Raw genomic sequence first — 16,174 nt, forward strand, 5'->3', positions numbered from 1 at the left:
GCTCGCTAATGTTAATGGGCTAAAAGGACAATTGATTAACTTAGCTTCAGCCCTTACGACGAACGGGGCCCTGAATATGACTTTATGTTTTGCAATTCAGTTTTTTGTTAAAACTTGCCTCTAATGTACAATAGTTAGTGAGAAAAAAAGGTCCCATCAAACATATCTCTTTGTGTTACTATAAAAAAAACAAGCATGATCTTTGAGCTTTGTTGAACTCTCTCTCTACAGGCTTAACGACAGTGGTAGTACTCTCTCTCTCTACAGGCTTAATGACAGTGGTATAACAGAAGAAGGCTGTGCTGTTCTGACTTCAGCTCTGTCATCAAACCATTCACACCTGATAGAGCTGAATCTGGGTGGGAATAAACTAGGAGATTCAGGAGTGAAGGACATCTCTGTTTTACTGAAGAATCCACACTGTAAACTGCAGAAACTGGGGTAAGTTGTGGTGTGAGATAATAAGATTACTACCCTACTAAAATGTTTATCAGGAAAAGTACATTGAATGTTGTTACGATACCATCAACTTAAAGAAATGGCAAACATAACATAAACAAGCCCAGAGAAATGGTGACGGTGAAATGTAAATATATTATATTAACAAAAGAGAAAACAAACCCTCACATGGTCTGCATAGAAATAAAAAAACTGCTCCCGTTCAAACAAAAGGACCTCGGAACGTGGTGAGTCTTCCGGGGAATCTTCCTACTACTCTGAACTTAAACTAAGCTTAAAGCGTGCAAAAACCCACCACCATACACCACCAGCTCTACAATAAACATAAAGTAAAAGATTAACTTTAAAATATAGCTGCAAGCAGCGATGGGGATTCCTCCAAAGATTGCGAAACCAGGGGAAAATATATATACAAATTTGGAAAGAAGAGTAAAAGAAGGAAAGAAGAGTGGAAGAAGGAAAGAATAGAGGAAAGAAGAGTCTTGCTAAAGGACGCTTTGACAGGGAATTGAACTAACAACCTTCTGAGTACTAAACGACTTCTCTACCCCTGTACCAATGTCACCCAGGTTTATATCTCAAAGTTTTGCTTACATATTACTTCACTTCCTTGTTGGTGGCTTTTCTGCTGAATTTGAGTGGCTATACCGGACGGTTGTGAGGATCAAAATTCTATTCTATATTTTTTGTGAGGCTTGGTCTGAAGATCATCTCTGGTGATTTTGAAGAAGATTTGACCAAAATTGTAGGAGGAGTAGGCTTTCAAAGGTTTTTTGATAAAACCGGGAATAACAGAAAATCTATACAACCGAAAATTGGCGCCATTGAACGTCGAATTCGTCTTGATCCAAGGAATCCAATGGTACCTCATTTTTGAAAATCGGTCAAACTGTTCAAAAGTTACAGTGTTAACAAAAGTCCAACTTTGACCCGTTGGTGGCGCTAGTGTGGTCTAGTGGGAGACATGAAACTTGGTGTGAGTAAAGAAGGGACTGTCCTTAATGAGTGTGCCAAATTTCAGAAAAAGTTACCATACGGTTCTAGGGGCTGCCATTGACTCCCATTGCAGAAGAATAATAATAATACCTACAATAACAATAGGGTTCCTCCTGACGGAGGAATCCTAATTAAACCCAACCGGGTAGCAGTCCGCGTCCAAAACTAAGGATCACAACAAACAATGATAAAGCGGGGCGCCAGCGGAGCACCGTGCAGCAGGCCCAACGCAGAGTCCGGCCGGAAGCAGAGACGGGGTGTGGCTGGAATGAAAGGGTGAGAGCCAGCGAGCCAGAGAGAGTGATGGTATGTGAAATTGCCGTCTTTTATAGGCGAAGGCCAACCCACAAACGCAGCCCAATCAGACACCAGGTCACCTGTAGAGGGGGACAGAGAGCGGGACAGTAGGGAGAACAAGCGCACAGATGTGCACAATACGGCTCCCCACGTAACAAATGTATATAGTCTTGGTTAGAAAAACCCTGATTGTGTCTGAGAAAGGTTAAGGGGCCGATTAGGACCCAGAAACAATGTAAAAAGTGCATGTAAAAATAAGTAAATTTTCATTTTCATTTTCAACCAGGGGTCCGTTGCCCCCTGGTGGCCCGCGACGGCATTGCAGGGGGTCCGCGACATGAGCCTATATTGATCAGTTCACCATTGACTTTTTTATTTTTATAAATATACCTGGGCCCGTCGACATATTTATGTCTGAATAGCCAAGTCGCATTTCCCAAAATACTGATGTAGACCCATATTCAGCGAAGAAATTACACTGACAAGTATTATAGGCAGAATATGTGTGCGGGGGGAGGGGGCGCGGCGGCGGCGGCGGTTACAAACATGAAAAAGAAGGGTACGGGACTGTAAAATGTTTTGGGAATCACTGGCACATCAGTGGGCCGCGGATTACTTTCTGGTCAGAATGGTGGTCCCTGGGACAAAACCAGTTGAAAACCCCTGATGTAGACCAAATTGGCTCTCTAACATTAGCTAGTGAAACTCAGGTAGTAGATGCAGTTGCAGTAGCCAATCCTACTCAGCCTTCTAGCAAACCTTCGGCTATAATCCTGCAGCGGGAAATACAAGACCGATGGGTTCGCGGTAAAGCGAGGAATAAGGAGGCACACTCGCAAACCATTCCCATTTCTAATAGAGTCTCCCCCATTAGCAACACCGATGCTGATGATAAGGTTCTGGTAGTTCTACTCTGAGAAACGTTAAGTTGGTAAGTCCTACGGCCACTGTCAACTGTATTCCTGGAGTTAGAGCTGGCGACATCGAATCACACCTAAAACTGACAGCAAAATGTAAACACCGATAAACTGAAATTATTATCCATGTCCGCTTGCGGCAATCGGAGATCACTAAGCTAAATTTATTTTCAGTGTTTACTTTACCCTGACAAATGTCAGACTCCGTAGTATGTTCTGGTCCCATACCCACTTACTGTGGTGATGTATTGCTGGCTTTCAGAATGGTGTTCATATAATGATATGAGCTTTATTGACAACTGGCTAATATTCTGGCAGAAGCCGGGGCTTCTGCAGAGACATGGTACCCATCCCTCCTGGGAGGATGCTGTTTTCCTCTCTAGAAATCTAACACATTACCTAGTCGAGGCTGGTTGATGAAATCCAGAATTAACAGTAGGAGGCAGAACTACTGCCCTATACAAATCGCAGCTGTCCCAATGAATTCATTACCCATACTTAGCCACACACAAACGTTGGGAGACTTTAACATCCACACGGACAATAAAAACAATGCGCCTCATTCTCAAACATTTTCTGAAGTTTCTTCTGAAAGGTTTCTAACGGACTTCGGAAAACCTACGTAAGAAAAATATCTCTTTGAACAGAATCTCAGATTCATGAACGCCTGAAAATGTGTTCTCAGCTGTGCTCCCCCGAATGAGATCTTAAATTGAAAGTGCGTTCTAGTGCACCTGGATTTGCATCCCCCCCCCAGGTTTCTTCCCGATTAACAGGGAGTTTTTCCTTTCTGCTTCATTGCGCTGTTTATCCTTATAGTAGTAACCTTATGAGGATACTTTATACCCACTAAGCTGTTCTATAACGAGTACATTAAATACTATCTTTTTTCTATTTTTATCTGCTAGGAATTCTGTATATTTTATGTATATACCTTCCTCTACGTTTCATGGAATCATGTATGCAGTATGTGCATATGCCGCATGTGTGCTAATATGTTTTATCCTCTAGTACGTGTATGAATCCATCTGCTTGCTTGGGAGATTTCCTTGCCCTTGCTCTAGGGGGGTTCAGGGTCTTGGCTCGGTAAAACGCCTAGAGACAATTTCAATTGTTATTGGTGCTATACATATAAAATTGAGTTGAATCGAATCTAACATCATAATTACATTACAATTCCCACAGCAGCCTTAAAATTCACAATGTTTATATATTTTTTAGGGCTGGGCACGTTAACGCGCGTTAACGCAGGTTTTATTATTTATTTTACTATTGTAAAAGTCTGTTGCTCACAGGCTTTTATTTTGTAAAAGTCTGCTGCTTATTGCTGCGGAACCGGAAAAGAAAGTCATTTAACAAACATGGAGAAGAGTACGGAGATTTTAAATGGCCATTTTCAATTTAAAGTTCTTAAAGACGGCGGAGTCGACAGAAACAAAGTCATATGTAACCACTGCCAAGATGAATTGTCTTATCACCGGAGTACTTCCAGTTTTAAATATAATTTAAATGCTAAACACACCGTTGATGCCAGCAAATCATACAACCAAACACACAGTGGAGCGAGGCTTCGGCAGACTACCTTAGATGCAGGGAGGAGTATAGATAAACAAAGGCAAGAGAAGCTAACCAATGCCATAGCGAAGTGGTTACCACAGACTGCAGGCCGATTAGTATTGTGGAAGATGTCGGTCTGAGAAACATTTTGAGACGGCAGGTATGAGATTCCCTCAAGACACACCATTACACGGCGAATACACGAGTTGTATGAAAAGGAGAGGACTGCAAAAGCTACAGCTCTACAACGTGCACCCGCTCTTTATCATCTGAAAATGTTAATAATCTGGTGTGCCTTAGCAACTGGTTTAGTGCAGAGGAGTAAAAAACATAATTTTTTAGGAATCTACAAACTGCACTGAAAGTGTTTTCTGGTTCTTTTTTGGGTTAGTTTTAGCTAGTTAGGTTATTTTTAGCTCTTTCTCTCCGAGGAGAGGGCTGATGTTTTCAGGATTAGGTCCTCAACGTAGTTTTCTCAATTAAATTAGGCCAACGGGTTTCTGAATCATGGCGCATTGTTAATAGCTGGTTCGTTTACACATGAAACCCATGTTACCCTCCACGTTTGCTGTTGGTTGAGTTAATCTGATTGAACTGTAAATCTCATTCATAGCCTACTGTAGGACTGTACAAAGGGAAGAGCTATGTTAGAAAATACAAAATGTCTTTACAATTAAATACACCTTGACTAGTTTCCTTCTATGTTTGTCGTTTTCTGGTTTACGTAAATGTAATCACATTTTTGGTGCTTCACCACACCCTGGCAGTGGCAATAAGCTTTAGTTTTGTGTTTGCTTTGATGACATTGTTTAAGTTGAGATTTACACAAAGTATTTATTTTATTTAACTGCTATTATATACAAATGCTGATGTTAAATGTTTGTTTGCACAACAGATTTTATGGCACTTTAGTTCATATGGCAGTACATTTAAAATAAGTGTCAAGTTCTAGGAATTGACAAACTGCACTGAAAGGGTTTTCTGGTGTCTCACTCTAACAGGGACATTTGGTACTAGACTGGTTATGCTGCTCTATGAAGAAAGTACAATGTTTCTGCTGTTGCCACAGAAATTGCATTACAAATGCACAACAAATGTTATGGCACTTTCGTATGGCAGAACATTTAAAATAAAAGTGCGCTATACACTACTTTTGAATTAATTATTGGATTTTGCGATTAATGCGATTAATCGTGATTAATCAGGGAAATCATGCGATTAATCGCGATTAAAATTTGTAATCGTTGCCCAGCCCTAATATTTTTATATATGATTTTATAATATCTTTCCAAAGTAGAAATATATGTTTTCTTCTTTTTCTAGACTGTCAGACTGTAGTGTAACAGGACATGAATATGCTGTTCTGGCCTCAGCTCTGAAATCAAACACCTCACACCTGGTGGAGCTGGACCTGAGAGGAAACAACCCTGGAGACTCTGGAGTGAAGCTTCTCACTGATGTTCTACTGGATCCTGACTGTAAACTGAAGAGACTAAGGTGAGACTAACTAATACACATATAAAGCACAGTGGCGTTTTTATAGGAAAGAAGTACACATATTCTACATGAAGTTGTTTGTAAACGCCACATGATACTGTCCTGGAATAGGATAGTGGATTGAGGATGGTGAGAACAGCATTCAGGAAGAAAATGTAAGCAGCAGCGGTGTGATGGCTATTAGCATGCATATATGATTCATCTCTTTGCTCTACAGGTTGTTGAAGAGTGATGCTGCAGAGGAAGCCTGTAAATATCTGACTTCAGTTCTAAGAATAAACCCCTTACTCTTGAAAGAACTGGACCTGAGTGGGAAAAGACTAGGAGACTCAGGAGTGAAGCAGATCTCTGCCCTACTGGAGGATTCACAGTGCACGTGGAGGAAACTTAGGTTAGTTTATCTTCAATACCTTTCCTAAACAAAGGAAAAAAGCAATGGACCTCATTCTGGAACATTTCCTTAAGTGTCTTCTTATGAACTTCGTAAGACCAACCCTAAGAAAAATTCCCACCGGATTCATGAACGCGTGGAAATGTGTTCTTAAACTGCCGAAGTGTTCTAAGCTGTGCTCCCCCGAATGAGGAATGCCACTGATTCCTAAATTGAACCTGCATTTTCGTACACCTGAATTTGCATACATAAACGCCCCACCAGCTCCTTATAAGGGCATGCAACCACAGGACCGTGTGCACACAGAATCCACAGGCAACGCAAAAGCAAGATCAAGTTGAAGATGAGCAGTGGAATGTTTCTCCACTGGCTCTTATAATGTGCACACAAAGTAAGGTAAAAAAATAATACCAACACAAAAAAATAACAATAGAGAACAAGACGGTATATGGACTATTAATACAAAATGGCTCAAATATAGTCTACATGAAAGGAAAGGGATGTGCTGAGAGCAGATTGAATTGTACAGTTGAGTTAAACATATGAGTAGGCTACTTGTGGATCTTGATAGGCCCTTTCTATATTATGTAGGCCCATATGATATATTTTAGTTATGGTTATTCACATGTTTATTTACAGAATGTAGATGTCTCCATTCTATTCCACTATGGCTATATCCACGCGATTGAGTTTAGTGCTTATTTATTTATTCACTGCCATTTGCAGTGTTTGTATAGTGTTTTTATTTATTTCAGGACATCACGATGCCTCGTAGAATCATGACTATAAATGTGAAACGTAATTGTTAATGATATAAATATTCTCGTATTTATTATTATTATTATAATTATTGAAATCCAAGGATGTCTGTAGAACTGAGAACGCAATCACCAATGATTTATCACAAATTCAGCCATTAAGAACATGGGCGCACTCCAATCTACAGTGCCCTCCACAATTATTGGCACCCCTAGTGAATATGAGCAAAACAGGCTATAAAAAAATATGTCTTTGCTGTTTATCCTCTTGGTCTTTCACTCAAAATATTCACAAAAATCTTACCTTTTCATTGAAGTAAAACTATTGTAAGAAAAAAAAACTGTTGACATTTAAATAAATATTTTTCCCCAAAACATGTGTGCCACAATTATTGGCACCCCTTAATTTAATGTTTTGTGCAGCCTCCCTTTGCCAAGATAACAGCTCTGAGTCTTCTCCTATAATGCGTGATGAGGTTGGTGAACGCATGGCACGGGATCTGAGACTATTCCTACATGCAGTATCTCTCCAGATCCTTCAGATTCTGAGGTCAACGTTTGTAGACTCGGCTTCAGCTCATCCCACAGATTTTCTATGGGGTTTAGGTCGGGGGACTGTGATGGCCATGGCAAAACATTTATTCTGCGGTCGGTGAACCATTTTTGTGTTGATTTTGAGGTGTGCTTCGGATCATTGACCTGCTGGAAGGTCCAACCACAGCCCATTTTAAGCTTACTGGAGGGGGCTGTTAGGTTTTCATTTAATATCTGCTGGTATTTGATGGAGTCCATGATACCATGTATCCTAACAAGATGTCCAGGGCCTTTGGAAGAAAAACAGCCCCACAACATCAAAGATCCGCCATCATACTTCACAATGGGTATGGGGGTCTTTTCTGTATGGCTATCTTTCTGTCTACACCAAACCCACCTTTGATGTTTGTTGCCAAAAAGCTTTATTTTGGTCTCATCTGACCATATAACTCGGCCCCTTTGAAAGTCTGACTTACATTTGGCAAACTGTAGGCGCTTTAGTTTGTAGTTGATTGACAGCAGAGGCTTTTTTCTGGCAACCCTCCAAAACAACTTGTGGTGATATAGGTGGCGTCTGATGGTAGTTTTGGAGACTTTCTGATCCCAAGACTCAACTCACCTCTACAATTCTCCAGCTGTGATCCTTGGAGATTCTTTTTCCAGTCGAACCATCCTCCTCACGGTGCGTGGGGTCAATGTACACACACGTCCTCTTCCAGGCTGATTCTTAACATCTCCTGTCGCTTTAAACTTCTTAATTATTTCCATGATAGTGGAAATGGGTATTTTCAACTCTTTAGAGATTTTCTCATATCCTTTTCTTGATTTGTGCAGCTCCACAACTTTCCGTCGCACATCGTCACTGTGTTCTTGGGTCTTTCCCATAGTGATGAATGACTAATGGAATTTGGCCTGTGTCACCTCATATTTGTACGCCAGTGGAACAGGAAGTCATGGTTGACCTCTTAAGAGTTCCTTATCAAACAGGTGAACTTAAAAATGTAAAACATGACTGGAAATATACTTCAGTTAGATTTTAATTATAAGATTTTTCTAGGGGTGCCAATAATTGTGGCACACATGTTTTGGGGAAAAATATTTATTTAATTTAATTTTTTTTCTTTCAATAATTTTACTTCAATGAAAAGGTAAGATTTTTGTGAATATTTTGAGTGAAAGACCAAGAGGATAAACAGCAAAGACATATTTTTTCATAGCCTGTTTTGCTCATATTCACTAGGGGTGCCAATAATTGTGGAGGGCACTGTACAACTGCTTTCCCACGTTCTTAAATCCAGTTCTTAGCTAAGAACGAATCCCAGATGAAAAACATTAAGAAATGCCAGAATTGGAATTGGAAATTTCTTCTTAACTTTGTCTTAACTGCGTTCAGGAATGACGTCCAATGTTTTCTTCTAAATTCAGTGATTTTTAAAAAAAATGTATGACAACATTTTTACTTTTACCCAATAAAATGCTTCCTCTCTGTCTTTTCTTTCTTCTGAGGTGGTCTTGAACCACCCAATAATTAAATGATCACCATTTATGAATCCATCATGTCATCTCTCCATTCCACAGTCTGTCAGACAATAGTGTAACAGGAGATGGATACGCTGTTCTGACTTCAGCTCTGAAATCAAACCCCTCACACCTGGTTGAGTTGGACCTGAGAGGAAACAACCCTGGAGACTCTGGAGTGAAGCTCCTCACTGATATTCTACTGGATCCTGACTGTAAACTGAAGACACTAAGGTGAGACTAACTCATATACTTATAAAGCACAGTGGTGTTTTTATAGGAAAGAAGTTATCTGGAGTGAAGCTGTTCACTGATTTACAGAATTTACTGAATAAAACACCTTGTAAACTGAGGTGAGAATTTGAACAAATACAACTGATTATTAAAATAATAATAAAAAATTCACTGCTCGTGAAACCATGGTGAGAGATTGTGAACAACGGATTTAAAAATGAAGAAAGAAGTCAAAGAACTGCCTGCATCTTTCAATACTGAAAGTATACCTGAGATTACAGACTGATTTTGATTGATTTGGTTTTTATAGTTTGATGAGGTTATGGAGGGTTAAATGTGTAATGCATTGTAAATGTTGTCTAATTTGTTATTTGTCTGATGTAAACATATTCCTCCTCTCTCTGTAGGTTGTTGAAGAGTGATACTGCAGAGAAAGCCTGCGCTTATCTGACTTCAGTTCAAGATACAAACCCCTTACTCCTGACAGACCTGGATCTGGGTGGGAAGAAACTAGGAGACTCAGGAGTGAAGCAGCTCTGTGCTCTACTGGGGGATTCACACTGCAAACTGAAGACACTTAAGTAAGTGTTGCCATATTTTCCATATCTCTACTTGGAAAATTACATTTCCTCTTTATGCATAACAACTAATATTGGGTATCTTAGGCCGATCGTTTTCTTTCTTTTTCTCTTATTTTTTTTACATGCATTGTTAAAATGTACTACTAGGAGTTATAATATTATTAGTGCTGTCAATTAAACATGTTATTAACGACGTTAACGCAAACCCATTTTACCGACGTAAATTTTTTTCTCGCGAGATTAACGTTCTTTTTGGCCTCGCAAACTGTGTCGTTTTTTTCACATGCTGTTGCAACAACTAGTAACCTTAGAAAAACGACAGCACCACGCCGGATCTAGCTAGACCGGAAGCAAAACAATAGGCACGCTGTTTGGGCTTGGAAGCCGGCCAATAGTAGTAGGCTAATGTTACGGTTTGAGTGAATGGTGAGCGCGATACGGCGAAATGGATGATAAAAAGCTTCTGAATGGAAAGTTTACTTTCAAAAAGTTGTCAGATGGTTCCCTTGACAAGACCAAAGTGGTATGTGTCTTGACTTGAAAAAAAGAAAATATTAAGCCATGGTTTAACTGCACTATAGGCTGAGTCCTTGTTTACCTGAAATGTGCACTTTATAATTTTATTTTGTACCGCCCTGTTTGGCAGTTGTTTTTCAATAAAATTAAAAATTTGCATAAAGCAAGCCAATCCACTTTTCCATGTTGATAAGAGCATTAAATGCGATTCATTGTGATTCATTTTGAGTTATGACATAAATGTGATTAATCTTGATTAAATATTTCAATCGTTTGACAGCACTAATGATTATAATTGTATCTGCTCACATGTTCTGTAGTCTGTCTGAAAACTTTCTAGGAGAGGTTTATGCATAAATGAGAGGAACTATAATTTATCTGTTTGATGAGACCTTTGCAGTGACCAGCTCAGAACAAAATAGCCGCGTTTCCACTATCGGGCCAGTGTGAGCTAGAGATATCTTAGGATCAACTTGGGCAAATGGTCTGGGGCCTCAAGCCACGAGAACAATAAACATTTGTGTTTCTACTATCGGGTCAATAGCCCTACAGTGAATTGCCTAAAACCTGCCAGAGACGTTATAAGAGTCAGACAGATATTACTGGTATCATGCGATGAATGCTGTATGCTGTAAATGCTGTAACTCAAATAAAACGTATCCTTTATAATGTAAACAGACTCCTACTGCTTAAAACTGTCATGTACTGTGATAGTTCATTTAGCAATCGATATCACATGAGACAGCTAACTGCATAGGCATAGTTTGCTGTTAGATATCATAGTAAGCTAATACAACTCAGTTATTTAAATAAATAGCTGAGATAAATACAGTAAATGTTTAAAGCACACCAATCGAGGTGGGCTAGCATAACATGCTAATTGTTCTGAATTTGATTGAAATTAAACATCCATACATATTGTGCTTGTACATATTGTGCTTGTGCACGTTCCCAAACCAATGGCTGAACTGAGCGTGGACGAAGGTTTCTGTGTGTTCGTCTCTCAGCGCTTTGCTGCAATATAATATTTATTAAAGGATCCTGTCTTGGTAAAACTTAATTAATATTAGTCCACTCAATTAGGAACTCAGCCTTAGTTCCTGGTTTTTAATGTTACTATATTGCTACCCTTTAGGTAAACTGACCTAGGGTCATTTCTTTGGATGCCTACAATCTGTTTTGACGAAAACCCCTCTTACTTTTTAATAACTGGTTTCTTCTAAGAATAGTGTTGCACAGGATTTTGCCATGGCCAATTTCTATCTTTTGGCATGTTCCACGGACACAACCTGCTACTAGTTCTGGAGTTTTTTTTTTTTTGACATTTCATATCTTTACTTTTTAAGCTATTTTTTAAGTGGCGCTAAATGTCATCCTACTGTGATTTGATTCTTGTCATAGCAGAGAATGATGCCTCTCAGAGGTAGGGTGTGCGGAGGAGTAATAACATTTCCAGGGTTCTGTTGTTAAGTTCTGGGTGCCCAGAGTGACATTTACTCTGCAGGTGTCACAGGACTTCAGGACGCAGAGGTAAAGTTAGTTCAGATGTAGTTCTTATTGTGGATACAGCCAGGGGAAAAGGGAATATGGGAAAACAGGCAAGGTGGATAAACAAACTAACTAGGGTAACGTTCTGGACTATAGTTTAGCGGATAACTCAAAAGATATAAACAAACCAAAAACAGAGGATACTCAGACTCAAAGCAGTGTCATGAACTATAACTAAGAATACTACTTTGGGAAAACAAACAGAGGGGCGCGTAACAGAAAACTAAGAGTCACACTCTGGAAAACGAAGCGCAGGGGCTCGGAACTGAGAACTAAGAGTCAAAATTCAGGAAGACAAAAGAGCAGGGGGCGCAGAACAGAAAATACTCGGTACAATACCGGACGGGAACTGGGGATCAAGCATGAGTGTTGAGTAGAGCAAGGAATCGTCAAAAGCCGTTGTCGCAGGATTGCACGTCCGTTGTCCAACGAGGCCAGACACCGAACGACAGTTTGAGAACTGTGGCATGAACATGTTTCTTTGCTATCAAATGTAAGTACAATAGGGACCATCCTCCCATGGGCACCAGAATAACTATCTTTGTAGCGGGACACCAGCATAATGTAGGTACCTTACCTTGTGAGTGGACGCCAAATAAATGTGAGTGCAATTGTGCATAAATAGTAATACTCCTCACGAGGGCCACCAAGATAATGTTGATACCATCCTGACATGAACACCAATAATGTCACAAACTGGAGACTTGAAACAAAGAAATAGGATGCAAACGCTCAAGGCGTGTTTTACTGAGATAAATCAAAGTGCCACGATGGGCAAACAAGGCAGAGATCACAGGACTGGAGACTAGTACATCTTGCTGATCACAAACAATTACACACAAAGACAAAGGAAAAAGCCCAAGGCTTACATATGAGCTCAGTGAATACATTGGCTACAGGTGAGAACTAAATCTAATTAACACATAGGCTACAGGTGAGAACTAAATTCAATTAACACATTGGCTACAGGTGAGAACCAAACATGGAGGGAAAACTAAGAAGTGAGGGAAATACTAAAACACAGGAGAGGATGAACGGACTGGAGTAGCATATGGAGCAAGAGCAGGAACAGGAACAGAGGAGTGTGCAGCAGAGGTTGTGACAAATAATATGTTGGTGATTTCACCTGATTGGATAGGCATCAACCATTCAACACAACAACAGATCAACAGTTGAACACATGGCAGCGCAGCAAATAGAAGAGGTTGGCAGCATTCACGCTTTGATCGTTTCCACTGGACTCGATTTTGTGCAAGTTTTTCCAAAGTCCTCCAGCTATGTCCCTCTGACCTCAACTCCGCCTCCACTCCTCTTCTCCATGTGTGCCTGGGTCTTCCACGCTTCCTCTTACCCTCCGGATTCCATTCCAAAGCCTGCTTCTTCATGTTGCTACTTCCCTTTAACAGTGTGTGCCTAATCCATGTCCACTTCCATTTACAAATCAGCTTCTATACCGGTTCTTGCTCGGCCCACCTCCAGAGATCTTCGTTCCTGATGGTTTCCAGCCACCGGAACATACAAAGCCCTAAATGGCTTAGCTCCAAGGTACCTCAAGGAATAAGTTGTCCCCTATTGCCCACCAAGATCACTTTGTTCCCACAGTGCAGGTCTCCTGGTAATTCCAAGAGTATCAAAAAGCAGAATAAGAAGCAGAGCCTTCAGCTATCGAGCCCACCTCCTGTCGAATAATCTTCCTGCTTCCATCCGAGATGCAGACATCCTTTCCATATTCAAATCGAGACTATTGACATTCCTCCTTAGAGCATCCCATAGTCATGAATAATGCATCAAAAACCTGTCACCTGTCGCAACATTCTCCACCTGTTCTTGCTGGCCATGTTGTTGTGTGTAGCAGGAGTGGGCTACAGACAGCACATGTTGTACCGTGAAGGATCCCGGGTACAGCATACGGCGCGTTTTGCAGCTGTTGCCAGCCAGTTGTGCACTGCTATTTTATCCTACCACCCTTACTATGCTTGTATAACTAAAACTCCCCAATGCACCAAGCCAGTCAACATAACTCAACATAACTCATCAAAACTAAATGCAAATAACTTCCCATACACCTTGCAAGGCAGCCTCTCATGACAACATATTCACTTTTACACCGTCAAATTCTCCCTCTCTGCCTCTTCTTTTTTCTGAGGTGGTCTTGAGCCACCCAGTAATTAAATGATCACCATTTATGAATCCATCATGTCGTCTCTCCGTTCCACAGTCTGTCAGACTGTAGAATAACAGGAGATGGATACGCTGTTCTGGCTTCAGCTCTGAAATCAAACACCTCACACCTGGTGGAGCTGGACCTGAGAGGAAACAACCCTGGAGACTCTGGAGTGAAGCTCATCACTGATGTTCTACAGGATCCTGACTGTAAACTGAAGAGACTAAGGTGAGACTAACTAATATACATATACAGCACAGTGGGGGTTTTATAGGAAAGAAGTACACATATGTGCTACATGAAGTTGTTTGTAAATGCCACATGATACTGTCTTGGACTATTGAGGATAGATAGATAGATAGATAGATACTTTATTAATCCCGAGGTAAATTTAGGTACATTTAGTGAGAAATAGTGAGAACAGCATTCAGGAAGAAAATGTAAGCAGCAGCGGTGTGATGACTGTTAGCAATAGGGATGGGAATCGAGACCGATTCCTTGGAATCGTTAGCCAAAATCCTTTTCGATTCCGCTATCAATACTTAAAAAAAAATTTGAAAATTAAATATTAATTTTTCGATTTTTTTTCCGATTCCGCTACAGCCTTAAAAAATGATTCATTTTTAGATTTTTTTTTGATTCCAGTATCGATGTAAGTGCAGTTTAGGTATGTCACGCGCACGCAGCTTTGTTTTGTTTTAGACTGCAGCCAACATGGCGTCCAGGCAGAGGCGTTCAAAAGTGTGGTTATATTTCACGCAAAAAGACGACCACAGGGACACTTGCAGTGCTTGCAAAACGTCTCTTTCATCAAAAGGGGGGAAAACTACCATTACTCCGAAACATTTTTCCATACTGCATGCAATAACTTTGCAGGAATGTCGCGTTTTTGAGCGCTATGGAGTGAAGATAACGTTAATGAATCTCAACCAAGCAACAGCATCGCGGCTAACGTTAGCGCTTCATCTGTTAATATTGAAGGTAAACTCGAACAGTCTATTGTGTTAGTGCCATTTGTTTCATTGTGTAAACCAGCTTTCACTTTTTGTTTATGTCAGTTTTATTTTCAGTTCAAGGTGAATACACTTGTAAAAAAAAAAAAAACGCCACTGTAATTGGCATGTTCAAATATTATTTACCACAGCGGTTCTCAAACTTTGGTATATCAAGGACACCTAAACTGCCACAAATTAGACCAGGGAGGGATCCCTATTTGATAAGACTATTTTCCAGGCTCCCCCATCTGATGAGATTTTTTGAGTTTAGATGTTTTATTACAAAAATTGTATGAAACCCATTACCAAATCAGTCATACATTCTATTACTTATGGTTGGAATTATAGTCAAATTTGTTGGGACCCCCTGGCACCCCATCAAGGAAAAGGATCCTTAGGCTATGGGTCTCTGGACCTTACTTTGAGAGTTTGTTGACCTATTCTTAGGTTTGTTTTTGGTTATTTAAAACATGTAAATGTATACTTACATACTGTATATGTAGAGAATGTTATATAAAAGAAAATTAATGTAAATAAACTCGTTTGTACTCTTTTTTTTTTCCTTGCCCAAAAATAATCGATAAGAGAATCGATAAGGAATCGAATCGATAAGAAAGAATCGTTATGGAATCGGAATCGTTAAAATCTTATCAATTCTCATCCCTAGTTAGCATGCATATATTCTTCTTCTCTTTGCTCTACAGGTTGTTGAAGAGTGATGCTGCAAAGGGAGCCTCTGCGTATCTGACTTCAGTTCTAGATAAAAACCCCTTACTCCTGAAAGAACTGGATCTGAGTGGGAAAAGACTAGGAGACTCAGGAGTGAAGCAGATCTCTGCCTTACTGGAGGACTCACAGTGCACGTGGAGGAAACTTAAGTTAGTTTATCTTCAATACCTTAATTAAAAAAAAGAAAAAAGCAATGGACCTCATTCTGGAACATTTAAAAAAAGTGTCTTCTTATGAACTTCGTAAGACCACCCTAAGAAAGATCCCCACCGGATTCCTGAACGCGTGGAAATGTGTTCTTAATCCGCCAAAGTGTTCTCAGCTGTGCTCCCCTGAATGAGGAATGCCACTGATATTTAAATTAAACGCGCATTCTCGTACACCTGAATTTGCATACATAAACGCCCCGCCAGCTCCTTATAAGGGCATGCAACCACAGGACCGTGTGCACACAGAATCCACAGGCAACGCGAAAGCAAGTTC

The 16,174-nt window shown here is 40.2% G+C and overlaps 1 protein-coding gene across 6 annotated transcripts in view; it reads left to right on the plus strand.

Annotated features, from left to right (window-relative positions):
- The window catches only part of LOC122129486 (protein NLRC5-like), a 94,271-nt gene that overhangs the window by 34,939 nt on the left and 43,158 nt on the right, over window positions 1-16,174 (plus strand). For 4 of the 6 annotated variants that reach the window (XM_042704403.1, XM_042704404.1, XM_042704408.1 and 1 more), the window contains exons 10-16: window positions 268-441; window positions 5,550-5,723; window positions 5,941-6,114; window positions 8,985-9,158; window positions 9,566-9,739; window positions 14,022-14,195; window positions 15,667-15,840. In XM_042704403.1, the coding sequence (XP_042560337.1) occupies window positions 268-441; window positions 5,550-5,723; window positions 5,941-6,114; window positions 8,985-9,158; window positions 9,566-9,739; window positions 14,022-14,195; window positions 15,667-15,840 (1,218 nt within the window). The remainder of the gene's footprint in view (window positions 1-267; window positions 442-5,549; window positions 5,724-5,940; window positions 6,115-8,984; window positions 9,159-9,565; window positions 9,740-14,021; window positions 14,196-15,666; window positions 15,841-16,174) is intronic. The other 2 variants (XM_042704406.1, XM_042704407.1) reach the window with 2 other exon arrangements.

The sequence above is a fragment of the Clupea harengus genome, unplaced genomic scaffold (assembly GCF_900700415.2).
Source record: "Clupea harengus unplaced genomic scaffold, Ch_v2.0.2, whole genome shotgun sequence".
Classification (NCBI taxonomy): Eukaryota; Metazoa; Chordata; class Actinopteri; order Clupeiformes; family Clupeidae; genus Clupea; species Clupea harengus.